General features: G+C 43.0%; 1 protein-coding gene across 4 annotated transcripts in view; it reads right to left on the bottom strand.

The window, feature by feature from the left end:
• LOC117186501 (rhophilin-2-like) overlaps positions 1 to 21,666 on the bottom strand; it is a 140,647-nt gene that overhangs the window by 90,668 nt on the left and 28,313 nt on the right. For all 4 annotated transcript variants that reach the window (XM_033387383.1, XM_033387381.1, XM_033387380.1 and 1 more), the window contains one exon: positions 20,647 to 20,832. In XM_033387383.1, coding sequence (XP_033243274.1) covers positions 20,647 to 20,757 — 111 coding nt within the window. In that variant the 5' untranslated portion in view covers positions 20,758 to 20,832. The remainder of the gene's footprint in view (positions 1 to 20,646; positions 20,833 to 21,666) is intronic.

Here is a 21,666-nt window from a genome sequence, read left to right on the forward strand (position 1 = left end):
ACATCAAGCTAGGAGCGCTCGTCATGATCAAGGAGGAAACGCTGCCACCATTAAGGTGGCCGCTTGGCCGCATTGAGAGCGTCATCCCAGGAAAAGATGAAACCATCAGAGTAGCCGTCATCCGCACTCAAAAGGGCCTTTTCAAGAGGGCCGTTGGAAAAATAGCGGTTCTGCCCCTTCAGGATGGATCTGCTGAAAGCCTTTGCCTTCCAACGGGGGGTGAATGTTCGGAGCAGAACCCAGCCGATTAGCTGCTTGCCAAATAGCACCTAATTCTTGGCCCTCAGCCGCTTATTTTGTTTGTTACTTATGTCTATGCCACTCATTTGTTTGTTAAAGCTTTGCGCTTGCTTGCCCTGCTAAACGCTCTCTGCCAGCTCGCTCTTCGCTATCTCCGCTTTGCGTCTGCCTACCGACGTCGGCCGAGCGAAGCTGCGCTTTGCGATCGGAGCCGCAATGTAAAGGGCAGGCAAGCCACACTTGCAATTTGGATGTCACGCATTAAAGAACATATCGTAATTTTATTTCTGCGCCGAGTTTTATTTAATTCGAAATAATTAGTCGGCCGATTGGGGATAAAAATCATTATCTCCACAGCGACATTGAGAATAACTCGGAAGCCTCGCGCTTGCGCAAAGTTCTCTCGAAGACTACACCCACTCTGGGCTACCTGAAGAACGCCGACCAATCATGGACAACGTCCAGCAATGAGTCGCTAAATCTTCTCCTTAACACCCACTTTCCCGGCTGCGATGAAAACAGACCACACTACATCGCGGCTCCCTCCGTTGCCTCAAGTGTTATCATGAACCTGCTAAGCCAGGAGAACATTTCCTGGGCAATAAAAAGCTTCAAACCATGCAAATCCGCGGGACCAGATGGCATCATCCCTGCCCAACTGATTCACGCTGGACAAAAAGCCACTAATTGGCTCAAAAGGATATACGAGGGAATCTTCTCCCATGGATATATCCCGGAAACCTGGCTTCACACCAAAGTCGTCTTCATCCCCAAGGCAGGCAAGCCCTCGCACACTGCCCCCAAAGATTTCAGACCCATAAGTCTATCGTCCTTCCTTCTGAAGACGATGGAACGGACACACCACGGACAATCTTCTGTTTAGCTTCGCTTACGTCGGAACCGCTGCAGGCCCAATATCGAAGCGTTCGGTCCTGTCTACACTAGCTAGGTTCTACGATCCTCTAGGGCTCATCTCTCCCATCATCACAAAAGCTAAAATATTTATGCAGTCGCTATTTAACGAAAGCCTAAAGTTGAATTGGGACGAAAGCCTGCCCCAGGATCTACATACGACTTGGATTGAGCTGACCTCGCAGTTGTCGATGGTTAAAAACTTTAAGTTTCCACGTTACGTGCTTCGGCAGCAAGCCAGATTAGAAATGCACGCGTTTTGTGATGCGAGCCAAGCAGCATATGGCGCCTGTGTATACATGCGTTCGGAAGCTCTTGGCATTGTGCAAAGTCATCTCTTATGCTCTAAATCCAGAGTCGCGCCCTTGAAAAGTATGACTATCCCCAAGCTTGAGCTGTCCGCTGCCCTCGTATTAGCCGAACTAGTGTCCACCATAGTTAAGGGATTATCAGCTCCATGCCAAATACATTGCTGGTCGGATTCGTCCATAGCCCTTGCCTGGATTCGAGAATCACCATTGAATTTTAATATATTTGTTTCTAATCGAGTTCAGCGGATTCAGGAGCTCACCGCTGGAATGACTTGGCATCACGTGCCCACAAAGTTGAATCCTGCCGACATCATATCACGTGGATCCACGCCCGCTGAATTAATGGATAGCAGCCTTTGGATCTCTGGACCACCATTCTTGCGTCTTGAGAGCTCAGAGTGGCCTGCAGGCTTGCAATTGCCGACCGATGTACCAGAACGTCGTCATGCAGCATTGGTTGTTTCAAACGAAAGGGATGTATCGTACGATTGCAAATTTCAAAACTCATTCGGATCCATGCAGCGCGTCTTTGCTTACATATATCGATTCTACATTCTCAAGGACAAAGGCATAGCGCGGTCGAAGGGTCAACTTACCGTAATCGACATCAAAAATGGTACGCATTTGCTCATAAGGGCAATACAGCAGCAACAATTTTCGGAAGAGATAAGGGCCCTCGCCAGCAAACAGGTCCTACCCCCAAAAAGCACGATGGCCTCACTGAATCCATTTCTGGATAGCTTTGGATTGCTGCGTGTTGGAGGCCGCCTCCAAAATGCCGAATTGGACTACGACGCGAAGCACCCGATCCTGCTTCCTAAGGGACATCCTGTCACTGTCTCTATTATTATCTTCTTTCACGAAAGGTTTCTCCACGCAGGAGCTCAAGGATTGCTCGGACTGCTTCGGCAAAAATTCTGGCCTATTGGTGGACGCAAATATGTTGCGGGAATCATTCGCAAATGTGTTAGATGCTTTCGTTTGAAGCCAGTGCTGAGGGAACATATCATGGGAAACTTGCCTGCGGATCGCGTAAGGACTAATCCAGCATTCCACACAACGGGCGTTGATTTTTGCGGACCCTTTTATCACAAGTCGGAAGTCAGAAGCAGGCCTCCTATCAAATGTTACATCGCTGTCTTCGTATGCTTTAGCACCAAAGCAACTCATTTGGAAGTCGTTCGGGATCTATCTACAGAATCCTTTCTGGCAGCATTAAGGCGTTTTATAAGTCTACGTCCCAAACCTCGAATCATCTGGTCAGACAACGCTACAAATTTTGTAGGAGCAAAAAATGAGCTTTTGGAGCTTCGGCAAATGTTCCTCAGCGATCCTCATACGTCGGCTGTGTCACATCTCTGCGTTTCTAGTGGAATCGACTGGAAATTCATCCCCCCTCGCTCACCTCATTTTGGGGGTTTGTGGGAGGCGGCTGTTAAAGCAGCTAAATATCATTTTCATCGCATCGTCGGGACCTACATTTTTACTCTTGATGAAATTCAGACCTTGGCTTGTGAAATCTCTGCTTTGTTAAATTCCCGTCCGCTTTATGCAATTACAGAAAGTCCCGATGATCTAGATGTGCTCACGCCAAACCACTTTCTCAATGGAGCCCCGAAAGCTGCATTCGACGAGCCAGATGTGGCGCATCTCCGGGTCAACCTACTTAGTCGATGGCAGCGGCTGTGTCAAATGAAGCAGGCGTTTTGGAGAAAATGGAGCACGGCGTATCTTTCGATTCTTCAGGAGCGGAGCAAGTGGCGGTCATCGTCTCCAAACATCAACCTAGGAGCGCTCGTCATGATCAAGGAGGAAACGCTGCCACCATTAAGGTGGCCGCTTGGCCGCATTGAGAGCGTCATCCCAGGAAAAGATGAAACCATCAGAGTAGCCGTCATCCGCACTCAAAAGGGCCTTTTCAAGAGGGCCGTTGGAAAAATAGCGGTTCTGCCCCTTCAGGATGGATCTGCTGAAAGCCTTTGCCTTCCAACGGGGGGTGAATGTTCGGAGCAGAACCCAGCCGATTAGCTGCTTGCCAAATAGCACCTAATTCTTGGCCCTCAGCCGCTTATTTTGTTTGTTACTTATGTCTATGCCACTCATTTGTTTGTTAAAGCTTTGCGCTTGCTTGCCCTGCTAAACGCTCTCTGCCAGCTCGCTCTTCGCTATCTCCGCTTTGCGTCTGCCTACCGACGTCGGCCGAGCGAAGCTGCGCTTTGCGATCGGAGCCGCAATGTAAAGGGCAGGCAAGCCACACTTGCAATTTGGATGTCACGCATTAAAGAACATATCGTAATTTTATTTCTGCGCCGAGTTTTATTTAATTCGAAATAATTAGTCGGCCGATTGGGGATAAAAATCATTATCTCCACAGCGACATTGAGAATAACTCGGAAGCCTCGCGCTTGCGCAAAGTTCTCTCGAAGACTACACCCACTCTGGGCTACCTGAAGAACGCCGACCAATCATGGACAACGTCCAGCAATGAGTCGCTAAATCTTCTCCTTAACACCCACTTTCCCGGCTGCGATGAAAACAGACCACACTACATCGCGGCTCCCTCCGTTGCCTCAAGTGTTATCATGAACCTGCTAAGCCAGGAGAACATTTCCTGGGCAATAAAAAGCTTCAAACCATGCAAATCCGCGGGACCAGATGGCATCATCCCTGCCCAACTGATTCACGCTGGACAAAAAGCCACTAATTGGCTCAAAAGGATATACGAGGGAATCTTCTCCCATGGATATATCCCGGAAACCTGGCTTCACACCAAAGTCGTCTTCATCCCCAAGGCAGGCAAGCCCTCGCACACTGCCCCCAAAGATTTCAGACCCATAAGTCTATCGTCCTTCCTTCTGAAGACGATGGAACGGCTTTTGGGGATGCATCTCACGGTAAATATTCCGCCTAGTCTATCCTCAGACTCCCAGCATGCCTATCGGAAAGGAAGATCCACCGAAACGGCCCTACACATGATCACATCGATCATAGAAGCGTCCCTCAACTGTAAGGAGTACACCCTGGTAGCCTTCCTCGACATAGAAGGCGCCTTTAATAACATCCTCCCGACCGCCATCACGGGTGCACTGACGGACCTGGGGGTTGACTCCCGGACGGTGAGCCTGATCGATCAGATGCTACAATGCAGGACGGTTGAGGCATCACTGGGGACGTCAACGTCCACCAGATTTGTCAGTAGAGGCACCCCGCAGGGCGGAGTCCTCTCGCCCCTCCTATGGAACGTGGCAGTGAACGAACTGCTGCGGGAGATAGAGGGGGGTGGCTGCCGCGTGGTGGCGTATGCGGACGATGTTGCTATAGCATTCTCGGGTAAATTCCCGCAGACGCTTTGTGAGTGCATGACAAGTACTCTCACGAAAATGTCAAAATGGGCAGACAAATGCGGTCTAGGCGTCAACCCGTCTAAAACGGAACTGGTGCTCTTCACTAGGAAGTACAAAGTTCCGGCACTGATTCCCCCAATACTATGTGGGGAAGCGCTAATCTTCAGCAACAACGCCAAGTATCTTGGTCTAATCCTCGATAGAAAGCTCGATTGGAAATTGAGCATAGAGGATAGAGTAAAGAAGGCCACAGTAGCCCTCTATACTTGCAGGAAAGCCATCGGACTAAGATGGGGAATGACCGCCTATATAGTTCGGTGGCTTTACACCACCATCATACGACCGATCATGCTCTATGGAGCGGTAGTATGGTGGCCAGCCTTAGACAAAAGGACATGCCTCAATAAACTCAGCAGAGTTCAACGCATGGCAGAGCTATGCATAACTGGCGGGCTACGCACTACTCCAGGGGAAGCCCTGGATACTGTGCTGGACCTCCTCCCCATAGATCTCATGGGAAAGAAAGTGGCAACACTTTCCGCACTCAGAATGAGAGAAGCCAGACTGTGGAAAGCGTCCGCGGTTGGGCACTCGGGAATCCTGACGAGACACCCGCAATTACCAGAGAGGACAGATTATTGTGTCCCTAGTGATCACCTCTCGACGCCTTTCCAGGTATCAATCCCACTTAGGGAGGACTGGGAGATGGGCGAACCAGGACCCGCAAATGCGGTTCACTTCTACACTGATGGCTCAAAGTTAGACGGCCGCGTGGGAGCCGGAGTCTACTGCAGCGAGCTGAACATCAGTCATTGCTTCAGGATCCCGGACCACTGCAGTGTGTTCCAAGCGGAGGTTGTAGCCATCAAGGAGGCCATTTCCATCGTCTCCAAACTACTTCTAGACACGCACTTAGTGTGCGTTTTCTCGGACAGCCAAGCAGCTATTAAAGCTCTAGGCTCAATATCGTCGAACTCAGCGACTGTAAATGACTGCCGCAGGTCTCTGCACGAGATCGCAGATCAGTTAGACCTTTTCCTTATATGGGTCCCAGGCCACAGGGACATCGAGGGGAACGACGCCGCCGACGAGCTAGCAAGGCAGGGTACTACAATTCCTCTCCTTATGGAGAGGGAGCAGGTAGCGATGCCTCTGGCTACGTGCAGGCTCCTCACGCACGAATTGTTCGAGCAAAATGCCAATAGGAGATGGCAGCAAACCGTTTCCTGTAAAATCTCAAGATTGATATGGCCATATCGATCGAAGAAGCGCTCAGCCGAGCTGTATAGGCTCAGCAGAGCACAGTGCTCTGCAGTTACTCGAGCCATTACGGGACACTGGCAGATTGGCACTCATGCCTCTAGACTGTCAATCCCTCATAACGACTTCTGCAGGAGTTGTCGCGACGAGGAAGAGGAGGAATCGGTCCTCCACTTCTTCTGCCACTGCCCGGCCCTTGGAAATCGTCGTCTTCGTATTCTCGGGGCCGCTTTCCTCACAGACATTTCGGACCTGTCCGAAATCAAACCGGGGACCTTGTCCAGATTCATCCAAGCCTCCGGATGGGACTGCCCTTAATTTGCAACAGCCTGTTTCTCCACGGTTTTTTAGGCACTGGGAAGGGGCACACGCCCATGCGGCACCACAACGGACCTTCTACAGGTCCAAGTGAGCTTGGGAGGGTTTCATCACTCCCCCAGGCTACCGCCTGAACCTAACCTAACCTGTTGTTCACAGTTTGTCAGACATGTTAAATAAACAGGTGTTGCACATAAGATGTCTTGATCTTCTTATGTATATCGCGCACTGTCTACCGTTTTGTTTCAAAGCAATAATTGAAAAAATAAAGGTAATTTTTATCACGCTGTATATTTACGAAGCAACCAGGTCAGCTGCTTTTGTTTGCCAGAATCGATGATAAATATCGATCACAAAAATATGCGAAAACTGGAGCACCATAAAACCAAAATGAAACGAGCCTGCCTGAATATGAACTTTTATAATAAAGGATACTTCAATTATTCTTTCTTAGCATTGTTTCAACTTTTTTTTGTGCTTAATAATACCAAAGACTATAAAATACGAAGATATTGCATAAGGAACAAATTCCATTTCGATTTTCGTTCGACGCTTCAAAGTAACGATGCGCGGGATACTGGTACGCCTATTCTCTGTTAAGCTATGCTTCGCCTCTGACCGCGGTCGCTGTCATTTACTCGGGCTCGGATGCTCAGCTCGTGTGGGTCAGAAAATTGTATAGCAACAACTACACAGTTTTTGGCGACGCATAACGTACATTAAGACTCGAGACCCTTCTGATCGCAATATTGCAAAAACGACTACATTGCTTGGGCAATTGTTGCTAGTTTTTTTATAATTTTTTATAACCAATACTCAAAATGAGTCCGTCCCTATCAGCGCCTAGTGCTCAAAGACTATAAGAGCTAGAGCAACGACGTTTTATATCCGGACTTCTGTGATATGTCACTGCTACCAGAATATTTTAAAACTTCATCCCGCCCACTTCCGCCCCCACAAAGGACGAAAATCTGTTGCATCCACAATATTGCAGATTTGAGAAAACTAAAAACGCAGAATCATAGATAATGACCATATCTATCAGATTTATAAATCTGGATCAATCAAATCAATTTGCAGTGGCTACGCAGCGCCTGACGATTCGCTCAGACTGATTTTCTGTCTCTCTCGCACGCACTCTTTGTCGTGTCGTGTAATATTAGCGGCGCCTGCCGGAGGAGAGCCATACTGACTAAGTATCGGGTATAAATGTAGAGTTGCGGTCTCCGCAGCAACTAACAACGTTCCCCCTCGTTTTTTTATATTTTTGTTGTTGTTGTTGGTGTGCTTTCAAATTCAAAAATCTGCTGGTTTTGTCAAATTGTATCCTATTGAGCAACCCCATAAGGAATTCCTTTTAAAAATAACTAATATTAACAAATCGAATACTGGCAAATTATGCCCTAGCCATTAGCCAGCAAACCAAACAGCAGTCCCGGGTTTTCATGAGTTTTAATGCCAATGATGATTGCAATGATGGCTCAACAAGAAGTGAAGAAGTGAGCCTAGCACGAGATCGAGCAACCCAGAAAAATATATGAGTATGTCTGATCTCAAGCAATAATGTGCTGAATCATGCCCCAGCAAAGTATTTGTTTTTGCAATCTTGACACCTATAAGGGTCTCAAGTGTCGATCTGCGTTGTGCGTCGCCACAGACTGTGTATTTGGTGCTAGAAAATTTTGGGACCCAGACGAGCTGAGCATCCGAACCCGAGTAGGTAGGCAGCGGGCCGCGGTCAGAGACGAAGGATAGTCTAAATCGCCCTCTTTCTAATAATGCTAATAATGAAACTCAGATACAAAAGTAGGAAAGAAGAGAAATTAAGAGTTCGTTAAGTTTAGGTGATTTTAAATAATGCATGCTTAAGGGATAGTTCATGGGATAAGGTAAGACAGAGGAAGTTATAGTTGCGGCATATAATTTTAAAAGGTTCATGTTGGGCATAATTTGACCTACATATGGGTACCGAAAAGTACGGGTAGGTCTAGATGGAACGGCAAAGTCAATCAGACCCAAGAGAGTTTAGGAGTCAACAATTCCGAGAAGGAACTTGTGCACGAACATTACCCCATTACATATTCTGCGATAGTGCAACGACGGCAGGTCAAAAAGATTTACTCCAGATTGGTAAGGTGGCACGATTGCTTGCACATAGTTATTACGTTGAGATATTATATTTATAGTAAACACTTGATTACAAATTAATTAATATTCAATATTAATGAGATTCGATGATATACCAAAACATAATTACAATAATGTTTTATGATCTTTAATAAAAGGGCAGAAAATCCAGGAGCGAGAAAAACACACGACCAGCTTAAGCAAGAGCTAAGAGCGAATGTGAAGGTAATGTTTTAATTGTGATCCCCCCTTAATCGTCCAATAGTAGTAACTTGTTGTAGTATTAGTTAACCCTTTTTAGATTGTATAGTGTTTACATTCAGTTGCCTGTTTGCGCCTAGCTTCGTGGTAAAATTCCCAGAACAACAGCGTACACAAATTCAACGCACCACGTGGCTTAGGTTATGTTTTGATTTTTTAAATGTGTTGTTAAGCTGTTTGCGTAAGTAGAAATTTATCGAATATCCGTTCAAGTATGTTTCATACATTTTTATACCCGATACTCAAAATGAGTATATTAGATTTCTGGTGAAAATGGAGGTGTGTAACGTCCAGACGGAAGCGTTTGAAAGATTTGAAAAGGACTTACCATAACCCAAATTTATTTCTCATAATAAGGACACTCTAATTGATTTTGGAGAATTTTTTCGATGCGTGTCGTATTAAATTGTTGAATTTTTTAAAAACGGAATTGCTATTTTTAAACCCGATACTCAAAATGAGTATTGGGGTATATTAGATTTGTGGTGAAAATGGATGTGTGTAACGTCCAGAAGGAATCGTTTCCGACCCCATAAAGTATATATATTCTTGATCAGCATCAAAAGCCGAGTCGATTGAGCTCTGTCTGTCTGTCCGTCCCTATTAGCGCCTAGTGCTCAAAGACTATAAGAGCTAGAGCAACGACATGTTATATCCGGACTTCTGTGATATGTCACTGCTACAAGAATATTTCAAAACTTCGCCCCGCCCACTTCCGCCCCCACAAGGGACGAAAATCTGTGGCATCCACAATTTTAAAGATACTAGAAAACCAAAAACGCAAAATCGTAGAGAATGACCATATCTTTTAGACTTTTAGAATCTGAATTAGATCGTGTTATTATTATAGCCAGCATCAAGAAAACAATTTCATTTTTTCTCGCCCTGTCTCTCTCTAACACACACGTAGCATAGCCGGCTTTGCTTAGCGTAAAACATTAGCGCCTAGATCTCAAAGACTATAAAAGTTAGAGCAACCAAATTCGGTATCCACACTCCTGAGATATCGGACCTTGACGAATTTGTTTCAACATTTCGCCATACCTCCTTCCGCCCCCGCAAAGGACGAAAATCTGGGGATATTCACAAATCTCAGAGACTATTAACGCTAGACTAACCAAATTTGGTATCCGCGCTCCTGTTAGATCTCACTATAAAACGTATATCTCAACATTTCGCCCCACCATCTTCCGCCCCACAAAGGACGAAAATCTGTTGCATCCACAATATCGCAGATTCGAGAAAACTAAAAACGCACAATCATAGAGAATGACCATATCTATCAGATTGCTGAATCTGGATCAGATCGGATCTTTTTTTTTAGCCAAAAGGAACAAATCTATTTGCAGTGGCTACGCAGCGCCCGACGTCACGCTCAATCTGATTTTCTGTCTCTCTCGCACGCACTCTTTGTCGTGTCGTTTAATATTAGCGGCTTCTGCCGGAGGAAAGCCACACTGACTAAGTATCGGGTATAAATGTAGAGTTGCGGTCTCCGCAGCAACTCACAACGTTCCCCCTCGTTTTTGTTTTAATTTATGCTAAATTGAATAGAGATTTGAGGAAAATTCAAATTCACCGTTTTCTTTGGCTTGTGCCGGAAATATTAGTGCCTGAAGTGTACATTTTAGTGTGTCGTATTCAAGTGTCGGGGAGTGTATATCTAACCATCTTGGACGCATGTATATGTTTTCGTTGTCTAAAATATATAGTTGGGTCATTGGCCAAGCACCCGCATACCACTATACGCAGTTGCAGCGATGAATTTTCGTTTCGCTTTCGCAGCTGCAGCGATAAATTTTTGTTTCGCTTTCAATCCTCACCGTTGCTTATCGCTGTTCTTTTCCTTTGGCGCGGTTGAAACCAAACACTAAGTGAAGCGCTACCGTGCATTCGTCGGGTATATTCTTTTGGTGTCAGTAGGATCCAACTAATAATTGAGGCAAAATCGTGGTTCGTCAGTAAATACTAAATTCGTAATTTAATCGTCGATTCGTGCAAACCATTGTACACGTATACAAACACACATACATACTTCAGAGCTGCATATTCCGCTGGTATTGACGGAGCTCGAGTGCAGACACGGCAAGCAAACTTTAGGAGGAATTCGAAGAAATAGATATTGACGATGAATTTTGAGCCGTGTTGGCAAAGACAGCTCATGATAGAAAACCTGCAGTATCAGCTTATGGTGACCCAAGTCGTGCTCGACATCCGAAGTTAGCACTGCCGGTTCAGCGGAAATTTTTCGAACTTTAAAAACTCCATAAATTTATTTGAGCCAGAGTCTCATAATGACGAAAGCATTCCAATTATCCAAAAGTTCGACCATTTGCTTTCGTGTCTCTCTGGTGAAGCGTCGGGAAATGCTAGGGCGTTCCAAGTCACCGAGAGTAACTATGAGATAGCCATGGCTAGCTTAAAACGGATCTACGATAACGATTGTCTGATCTTCGAAAATCACGTTTCTGCCCTATTTACTTCCCAAAATGAGCAATCAGCATCGTCCTTAAGGAACATAATAGATCCGGCCTCATTCATATATGGTTCATGGTTGTCGATAGGCGATGATAAAAAGATCTCGAATGCGATTATTATTCATCTCGTCTTGAGTAGGATCGAACCGGTGACCAATCAGAAATGGGAATCTCGATTATTAGAAGCTGCCACTTTGGACTGACTACGAATAGATGTTTAATCGCAGACATCAACATCTTTCGGCCAAAGACTCAGCAAAAGCAAAGCAGGAGCAGAAAACTGTGCCAAGCAAGCCTCAAAATCGGAGCTCACTCGCGTGTTGTACTGCGAATGCCAAAAACAAACAATGCAGCTACTGCATTTCGAGAAACCATTTTTTAACAGATTGCAGGCCATTTGATCGGCTGGCAGTAACGCAAAGGTTCGAATTCGCAACCGTCTGCAACAAGGCCACTCTGTAGTTCGATGCAAAGCTAAGTAGTGTCGAGTGTGTGGCTGCCCTCACCATACCTTATTGCATAGGTATACAGTGGCGAATAAAAGTCTAGCGGTGTCATCACAACCAGAGAATTCTTCTCCTCCTCCCAGTCAGAATCAACCTTCCCCTTCGCATGCTCTCCATGCGACAGCTATGGATAGAGTTATTTTGAGAGTGAAGTCGCGATTACTGGTGGTGAATTTTCGATCGATTTCTGGATTTTAAGGTCCATTTCGGGGTATCACTCTGATCAAACACTTAACGTGAGTGACTGGAAAATCCCGAAGAACTTACCGCTTGTAGACCCATATTTCTTCAAGCCACAGAAGATAGATATGTTAATAGGTGTAGAAATATTTTTCGAAGTTTTATCTGTTGGCCAAATTAGACAGCGCTTATCGTCTGGATTGTGTCGGGCAGATACACTCCAAAGGTGACTGTCACCCAAGAAGCGAGGAATTGTTTGAGCTGTCGAGAAGAGTCAGTGATACACATCGACAACACACTACAAAAGTTTTGGTCACTGGAAGAATTGCCGTCTTCAAAAAAGTCTATCTCCTGAACACAAGTTATGTGAAGAGCATTATAGAAGGACTACTCAGGTCATGCCTTCAGGTCGGTTTGAAGTAAAACTGCCGTTCAAATCAGATGCCAGTATCTTAAGAAACTCTTTTGAAGTGGCTAAAGGGCGGTTGAAAAAAAAATTGTATCGTGACCCCGAGTTACAGAAAATGTACTCTCATTCCATAAAGCTGCTGAAGTTATTGAGTCCGACTTCTATGTCGATGACATGTTGACTGGTGCTGGTTGCGTACAGGAGTTAAAGACAATTAAGTCTGATGTGGCTCATGTTCAAACCGCTGGGTTTAAATTGGCTAAATGGTTTTCGAACTCACCTGAGGTCACCGCATCCGAGAGCACAGTTAAACCGATAACTATGGCTATGGGTCTCCGAGCGACAAAACGGAGCATATTATCGGTGACATCAAAGCTGTTTGACCCCCTTGGATTTGTAAGTCCTTTAGTAATTAAGGGAAAGATCCTACTGCGTTAGCTTAAGCTTAACAAGCTAGATTGGGATGAGTAAATTCCAATGAACTTGGAAACAGCATGGAACTTATTAAAAGAATCCTTGGGTCAGTTGGAGAAGATTACCATATCTCGATTTGTGCATACTGATCCCGTGTCACCAATTCAAGTACATGCCTTTGCCGGCGCATGCATGAGAGCTTATGGAGCCTGCGTCTATATCCGTAGAAAGACTGCAGAAGGTTTCGAGGTCTCCTTGTTGACTGCAAAGTTGAAAGTAGATCCGCTCAAGACGAAAACGCTCCCAAGGCCTGATTTATATGCCGCTTACCTTCTCGCACATCTTTGTCACCGACTTAAAGCGCTGCTCAAGGTTCCAATCGAAAAAATTATATACTGGTCCGATTCGGAATCTACCCTTCATTGGATCCGATCCCACCCTTCGTCGTTATCAACATTCGTTGCGAACCGAGTAGCGGAGATTCAAGATTGGTCAAGTGACGCTACGTGGCGGCATTTGATAACAAAACAGAACCCAGCAGACATAGTTTCGAAAGTTTGTGTCGTAGAAGAAATCGTGCATTCGATCTGGAGTAGTGGAATGATGAAGAATAGATCTGACCCAGAAATCCGCACTTCGAGCTTTTCGAAGAAAAGCTGCAGATGGAAACCTGGAAGAAATCGGTCGGACTGACCGTGGCGGCTAAATCAAATTCTTTAGTAGATGTAATCGAGGGATATTCGTCACACCTTAAACTGCTAAGTGTTCGTTTTTGTGCACTTGAGCAGGCTACTGCGTTAAGTGAAAACTCTGATTACATTATGCAAAAGCATTTTGCATAGTGCTATAGATGAAATATACAGTATATACATATATACAGTGGCGAGCATGCCATGTTGATCACTTTTCAGTTCAAAAGCTTGTAAAATCTTCAAAATCAATCTTTGTGATTTTTTTTTTTTATATTCTTTCAATTTACTGAAATGAAACATAACAATAATTACAATTAATAGAGATCGGAAACAATCCAAAAATTAGATGGTTTGGAAAACAGGTTCTCTTTAGGACTTTCTATGCAACAGACAAGTTTTAATTTAAATATTGATAGACAGTTTACATAGATTACTTTTTATTCCACCTGAAAGGTGCAGTAAGTGAATACAAGTTGAATACATCTTTGAATAAAATTTAATATCATTGAAACAGACGGCTTCCGCATAATTCGCTGTAGGACAAGTGCTGTATTGTCACCGTAATTCGTGTCCTTTGTGAGGATCCATACTGGGAGCCTCACATTTATAGACCATTTCATTTATAATTAGTATAAGGCATATAATAATAAGTCGATCTAAGCCGCAGTATCTCGCAGTGAAGCAAATCTTTAGTATCCGACATTGAAGTCGCAATTATAATACTTGTAATAGCCGAATAAGCTAGTTTTTATTTTGCATAGACATAGCCAAAAACCCGCCAAAACGAACACACGCAAACGAAGCCCACGAAAAGGGAGAGGGAACGGCGCTCGGCCAGCCACACTGTGAGATCCGCCGCGAACTAAAGCAACTAAGCGACTGTTGACCCGAAAACCGAACACTGAGCGCAGGCATGGTATCGAACGGCTGTGGCGAGAGCAGAGAGTCGAATTCGAGGAGCTAGAGAGTACGGTCAGTGCCGCGGAAAGTGTAGTATAGGACATAGGATTGCCACGTGTCTCGGAAATACGGAGAGCCAAAACTCAGAGGGCCAGGAGAAGGCCACAAGAGTCGCGCCGCAGGGACCAGGAATCTCGAAAGCCAAATGGGAAACCTTGTGGAGCATCGACGCCGGACCAGCGGGTGAGCTGGCCGATGGCCAGGATGGTGAAGAGTAGGTGGGAGTGCGGTAATAATCAAAAACGAGGGGGAACGTTGTGAGTTGCTGCGGACACCGCAACTCTACGGTTATACCCGATACTAAGTCAGTATGGCTCTCCTCCGGCAGACGCCGCTAATATTAAACGACACGACAAAGAGTGCGAGCGAAAGAGACAGAAAATCAGTCTGAGCGTGACGTCGGGCGCTGCGTAGCCAGTGCAAATTGATTTGTTCCTTTTGGCTATAAAAATGATCTGATCTGATCCAGATTCAGCAATCTGATATATATGATCATTATCTATGATTCTGCGTTTTTAGTTTTCTCGTATCCTCAATATTGTGGATGCAACAGATTTTCGTCCTTTGTGGGGGCGGAAGGGGGTGGGGCGAAATTTTGAGATATACGTTTATAGTTTATAGTGATATAGTGAGATCTAACAGGAGTGCGGATACCAAATTTGGTTACTCTAGCCTTAATAGTCTCTGAGATTTGTGAATATCCCCAGATTTTCATCCTTTGCGGGGGCGGAAAAGGTTGTGGCGAAATTTTGAAACAAACTCGTCTCGGTCCGCTATATTAGGAGTGTGGATACCAAATTTGGTTGCTCTAGCTTTTATAGTCTCTGAGATCTAGGCGCTAATGTTTTACTCTAAGCAAAGCCGCCTATGCTACGTGTGTGTTAGAGAGAGACAGGGCGAGAAAAAATGAAATTGTTTTCTTGATTCTGGCTATAATAATTATACGATCTGGTTCAGATTTTGCACTCTAAAAGATATAGTCATCTTCTACGATTCTGCGTTTTTAGTTTTCTCGTATCGTCGAAATTGTGGATGCCACAGATTTTCGCCCTTTGTGGGGGCGGAAGTGGGCGGGGCAAAGTTTTTGTAGCAGTGACATATCACAGAAGTCTGGATCCAAAACATCGTTGCTCTCGCTCTTATAGTCTTTGAGCACTAGGCGCTGAAGGGGACGGACAGACGGACGGACGGACGGACGGACAGACGGACAGACGGACAGACAGACATGGCTCAATCGACTCGGCTATTGATGCTGATCAAGAATATATATACTTTATGGGGTCGGAAACGATTCCTTTTGGACGTTACACACATCCACTTTTACCACAAATCTAATATACCCCAATACTCATTTTGAGTATCGGGTATAAAAAGTTTCAGAGTGCGGCTTTTTTGTCGGTGTATGTTACATACATACGTATGTATGCTAATTTGATTTGCAATTTAATCGATTGCATCGATAACAAATAAATATGAGCTGTGTGAGAATTTATGCTCCCTATATTGTAGAAAAGGACCGAGCAAAGAATCGACATCGAGCGGATTGACGAATATGAAAGTGTGGCTACGAATTCAATTGCAATATTGTCGGCGGGCTTCGGCTCAAACATATGTTATTTTTAGAGGTTAAAGTTTCTAGTCACATAATCCCAATCAAAACTATTGTTTTTTACGTTCAGATTTTCAAAAATGTTGAAAAACATCGTTTTAAAAAAACAATTTTCAACTTGAAAAGTAATACTATGTGCAGACGTCTATAATATAACATCTTGTTTTATACACGAGAAAACGAAAAAAATCATGATTTTTCTGCGAAATACTTTTAGAACATAATTTTGTTTGATTATAAAATCACATACATAATTGTATTAGTAGGTTTTAATTTATATATCTTTCATTTAAATCAGCGATCGGCAAGGACGTATCTCACAATACACGTGTAAAACAGTGGTTGGAACAAATGCAATGTTCCGTTTTGTTTGCTGTCTTCGCACGCAAACGCAACGCAAAACATGTCAATGTGGGGTGTTGATCACTAATTTAAATCAAAGCATTAACACTACAGCTATACCATTTTATATGGCGATTCTCAATGAAATAAATCCATTCAACCAGGCAATTTTGCGTAATCAAACAAAACGTTCCGTTTTCGTTTTTACACATTTTTGTCACATTTTCTCATGTACTATTAAAGCACAATTTAGTGCTATTAAGCGCCCAATTTAGTGTAGTGCGCGCACAAAATCCTTTGTGATTTCACTAACCATACAGTATATAGATGTGCCAGTTCATACACCTAACATATCGCACAGCGAAAACTCCGAATAAGAGCCCAGGGTCTTCGGCTCTGGCGTTCGGCTACCACCCCGTCATCATGAGAAAGCCAGCTAGCCCAGCAACGCAACAGCAATAGACAGAGTGAAGGCTTTTGCGACGTACCTGGAAGAAAGATTCACATCATTCCGGTCGACATCTAGTAGAAGAGCAAAGATGGTCACTGAGAGACTGAATGAGACCCACCAAATGGAGCTCTCTGTGGCGCCAATCACTTTACAAGAAATCTCGGAGGACATAAAGAAACTCAAGTCCAAGAAGGCCCCTGGCGACGGCAGGATTGACAATATTGTGGCAAAGGCGCTACCAAATAGATCGATTCTATATCTGTTGCTAATCTTTAACGTGCCGCTAAGATTAGCCTACTTCCCCAAAGCCTGGAGATGTACCCACATATTCATGTTGCCAAAGCCAGGAAAGCCACCGGAAGAGCTCAACAACCATAGAGCAATCTCTTGTCGACTTTTGGCAAATGTTTGAGAGCTGCATCCTACGAAGGGTACTGGAGTCGCCGCTGGTCAAAACAGCCAACTGCACAGGGTAGTGGAACACATACTAGACAGCTTTCAAAGCAAGCAGTACACTGTGGCTGCTTACCTGGATATTTTTCTTTGATTTCTTCTTTAATTTTCTTTGTATTTTTTGTGGATTATACTGCAACAAACCACAAGTTGTCACAACAGACATTTTTTAAGATATGGTTCAGGCTCAGAATAATTAGGAATAATTACACGAGTTTAAAAATTCGGGTCAATTTTTGGACCCGAGCAGATGAGAACGATTCTTACCGTTACTTGGTGCCCTAAACTCAGATCTTCAATCCGTTTGTCAAGATTGGTTTTAGTTTTCGAGTTCGCGGATGGTGGCAGTACTGCGCTCTTATAACAGATGTCAGCTGACCGCGTTGCATCGAACATCTTTCGGAATTTGTTTTTTTTTTTTGTACTGTAATTGTGCTTCGGAACGAGTGAAAATGCCGGGAAAACGTTGCACAGTCGATTCAAAGTTTTTTTGTTACGTTTGTTGCTGTTGTATGCTCCGAAAACGAAGAAAAATCGGTAACTGCAAATCAACGGATTACAAACAAGTAATCGACAATTTTTTGAAGAATTACCACAAGATTGGAGCTCGAATGTCTCTCAAGATTCATTTTCTGCATTCACATCTTGATTTTTTCCCACAAAACTTGGGCAATACGAGCGACGAGCAAGGAGAGCGGCTACATCAAGATATAGCGAAAATCTAAAAGCGATACCAAGGATTTTGGGACGAAGGCATGATGGGCGAATGAATTTATTGAATATTTCGAAAACTAGAACAATTTAAAAACCGGCTACTGATTTTGATTCAGCCTTCGAATCTACCTTATAAACAGCTTTTGATTGCTCAAGTCAAAAACCGTGTAAACTTGTGTTATTTGCCATATTCATATTTAAAGTTGAAATGATTTTATTATATTCTTACTGTCTTTAAAGAATACATCAGACTCAAAAAAATATATTTGTTTTTACTTTTGAATAAAAATAAAAAAAATATATATATATATATTTTATATATTAAGAATTAAACAAAATTTCAAATTATATATTTATTATTTTAGACGACCACGGCTTTTAAAATCGCGATGGCCATTCCAAGGATGTCAAACATGTGCTAACTAAAAATATTAAGAATATAGTTGAATATCATCGACCATATCTATCCACTGAATAAGAACAAACGAGGGGGAACGTTGTGAGTTGCTGCGGACACCGCAACTCTACGGTTATACCCGATACTAAGTCAGTATGGCTCTCCTCCGGCAGACGCCGCTAATATTAAACGACACGACAAAGAGTGCGAGCGAGAGAGACAGAAAATCAGTCTGAGCGTGACGTCGGGCGCTGCGTAGCCAGTGCAAATTGATTTGTTCCTTTTGGCTATAAAAATGATCTGATCTGATCCAGATTCAGCAATCTGATATATATGATCATTATCTATGATTCTGCGTTTTTAGTTTTCTCGTATCCTTAATATTGTGGATGCAACAGATTTTCGTCCTTTGTGGGGGCGGAAGGGGGTGGGGCGAAATATTGAGGTACACGTTTTATAGTAAGATCTAACAGGAGTGCGGATACCAAATGGTTACTCTAGCCTTAACAGTCTCTGAGATGTGGCGAAAATTTGAAACAAACTCGTCTCGGTCCGATATATTAGGAGTGTGGATACCAAATTTGGTTGCTCTAGCTTTTGTAGTCTCTGAGATCTAGGCGCTAATGTTTTACTCTAAGCAAAGCCGCCTATGCTAAGTGTGTGTTAGAGAGAGACAGGGCGAGAAAAAATGAAATTGTTTTCTTGATGCTGGCTATAGTAATAATACGATCCAATTCAGATTCAGCAGTCTTAAAGATATGGTCATTCTCTACAATTCTACGTTTTTGGTTTTCTCATATCTTTAAAATTGTGGATGCCACAGATTTTCGTCCTTTGTGGGGGCGGAAGTGGGCGGGGCAAAGTTTTGAAATATTTTTGTAGCAGTGACATATCACAGAAGTCTAGATCCAAAACATCGTTGCTCTAGCTCTTATAGTCTTTGAGCACTAGGCGCTGAAGGGGACGGACAGACAGACAGGGCTCAATCGACTCGGCTATTGATGCTGATCAAGAATATATATACTTTATGGGGTCGGAAACGATTCCTTCTGGACGTTACACACATCACCTTTTACCACAAATCTAATATACCCCAATACTCATTTTGAGTATCGGGTATAAAAATCCAACTGGGGCTCAAAGAAGACGAAAGTTTGTAGTTACTTAGCACAAAAATAAGAGATAAGAACTGCATAGTCCAAAAAAGCAGCTAATTTTTGTAAAGAAAAATTGAAAATAATTTTTTACTAAGGTATATAGATTTACCGAACGGAAACGTAACGTCGTTCCCAAGTGCAAGGTTTGTTCATTACATCGAAAAGTATAGGAACTAGGGAAGGAAAAGGTTTAAAAAAGGAGGAAAAATAAATTATATGGGATTATCATTTACTTTTGCGGATTACGTTTTCAGCCAAAACGTTTCGTTTCGATTTAAGGTTATCCAGTTTTCACATATTTTTGCTGTTTGCACCAAAACGAAAATTGTTGCCCTGTCCAATTTTTCCCGAGCCAAATTTGGGGTTGCGTTAATATAAAATTATTTATAAAGAAAGCAAAAGTTAAATTATCCTGATATAGGTGTCAAGTTTATGTTAATGCATTAATAAGTCATTTATTTTTTTCCTTTTGCAATTAAGGTTCATTTTTTTGTATAAAAAGTCGTTTACTTTACGGAGCCTGGCTGAAAGTACAGCTATACGTTTGTGTGGGTAAAAATCAAGTCCTTGAAATTAAATTAAAAAAAAAGGGAGAAAGTTAGCGATGTGCTCTCTTTGAGTACATACCGGCAAGGAAAACTTATCTTTAACTGATAAGCCAGAGTGGAAGAAAGAAAAAGAGCACAAGGCAAGAAATTAAACAATTGGGAACTTATTTTTTGAGTTCTGACTATTATCTGATCTGATCAAATCCGGCTATTAAATGATTTGCACGAATTTAATTAAACCCTGTATCTTTGAATACCCATTTGCATTTTCCAATTTAGAATATTTTTTAAAATTTTTAATGTGGTTATCTCTTTGAAAAAGAAACAAGCTCAGAATAATAGTTGAAATAAAAATGTTTAGTATTGGAAGGGCTTTCCAAGGTTTTTGGGATACCAGCAATCCGGATGCACAAATCAAATTTCCTGCACTGTCAACATAGAGTATTTCGCTGTACTTACCAGCCCTCCCAAAGCCGAAAAATATTTCCAATATTGAGGCAGACGGTAGCAGTAGCTACTACTTTTTGAAATATAAGTTCTAAGAGTGAAATATTTTGTACTTACCCGAACAAAGGAAAACGGTAAGCCCCTTAGCTGCCTATCATTCTCTTCGTGAACTGTTGCCGTTTCATTTTCTTCGAGGGCTTTGCGCGTACCAGTTTTAATTGTATCCATTTTGAGAACTATGAGAGTTAGCGTTTTAAGACCCAGGTTCTTTTGTCCCGTATGACGGTGATAATACCTTAACTGCTGTTCAAACATAAACACAAGAAAAACATTAACAGCTGAAATTATAAATACTCATTTAAGACCTAAATAAATAGTGCTGACAATCCCTTAAACCTAAGATCTAGCCATATTCCACTACACAAAAACCTATCGTTAACCATACGTATAGGATGATTTGATTACACTATGCAACACCATAGTTACGCTTCGAACTAAACCCACTTTTTCTGATAGATTTTTTGTTTTCCCGGGTGTTTTTTTAAATATTTTAAAACTGAATTTTAAATTAGTTTTCATAGGCTCTGCTTCTTTTATCACATAACTTAAGTATTTTACATCTGTAGGTATTCAATTCTGTAATTCCCCTGCAGTACTTAATCTCGCTTTGTTTGCGCACAATTTGACGATTGCAGATAGAAAATATAAAGCGAACAAAGCAAAAGAGTTCTGACGACGCAAGCGCAAAAGAGACAAAAAGAAAAAACGAAGTTTTCTTCTACTGCGCACGGTCGGCAGAATCGAATTATGTTCGTCACGCGCGGAACAGAAAGAAACAAAAGAGAAAACAAAGGGTTCGATTTGGCTGGCGTCAACGCCTAGATGACATTGTAGATGATATTCTACGCTTATAAGTACGCTTAAGCTGCAAAGTATTTGGGTCCGATTTATAGTTACAATTATCAGCTTTTCAGAATTACAGAATTTAGTACATACAGATGTAAAATACTTAAGTTATGTACCAGCTACCAAATTAACAATTTTAAAGCCCCAAATCTATAAAAAAGTCGGTTTGGTTCACAGCGGAAATATGGTGCTGCATAGTGCAATCCAAGCACCATAAAGTCACTTGCAGCT

The sequence above is a fragment of the Drosophila miranda genome, chromosome XR (genome assembly GCF_003369915.1).
Source record: "Drosophila miranda strain MSH22 chromosome XR, D.miranda_PacBio2.1, whole genome shotgun sequence".
Lineage (NCBI taxonomy): Eukaryota > Metazoa > Arthropoda > Insecta > Diptera > Drosophilidae > Drosophila > Drosophila miranda.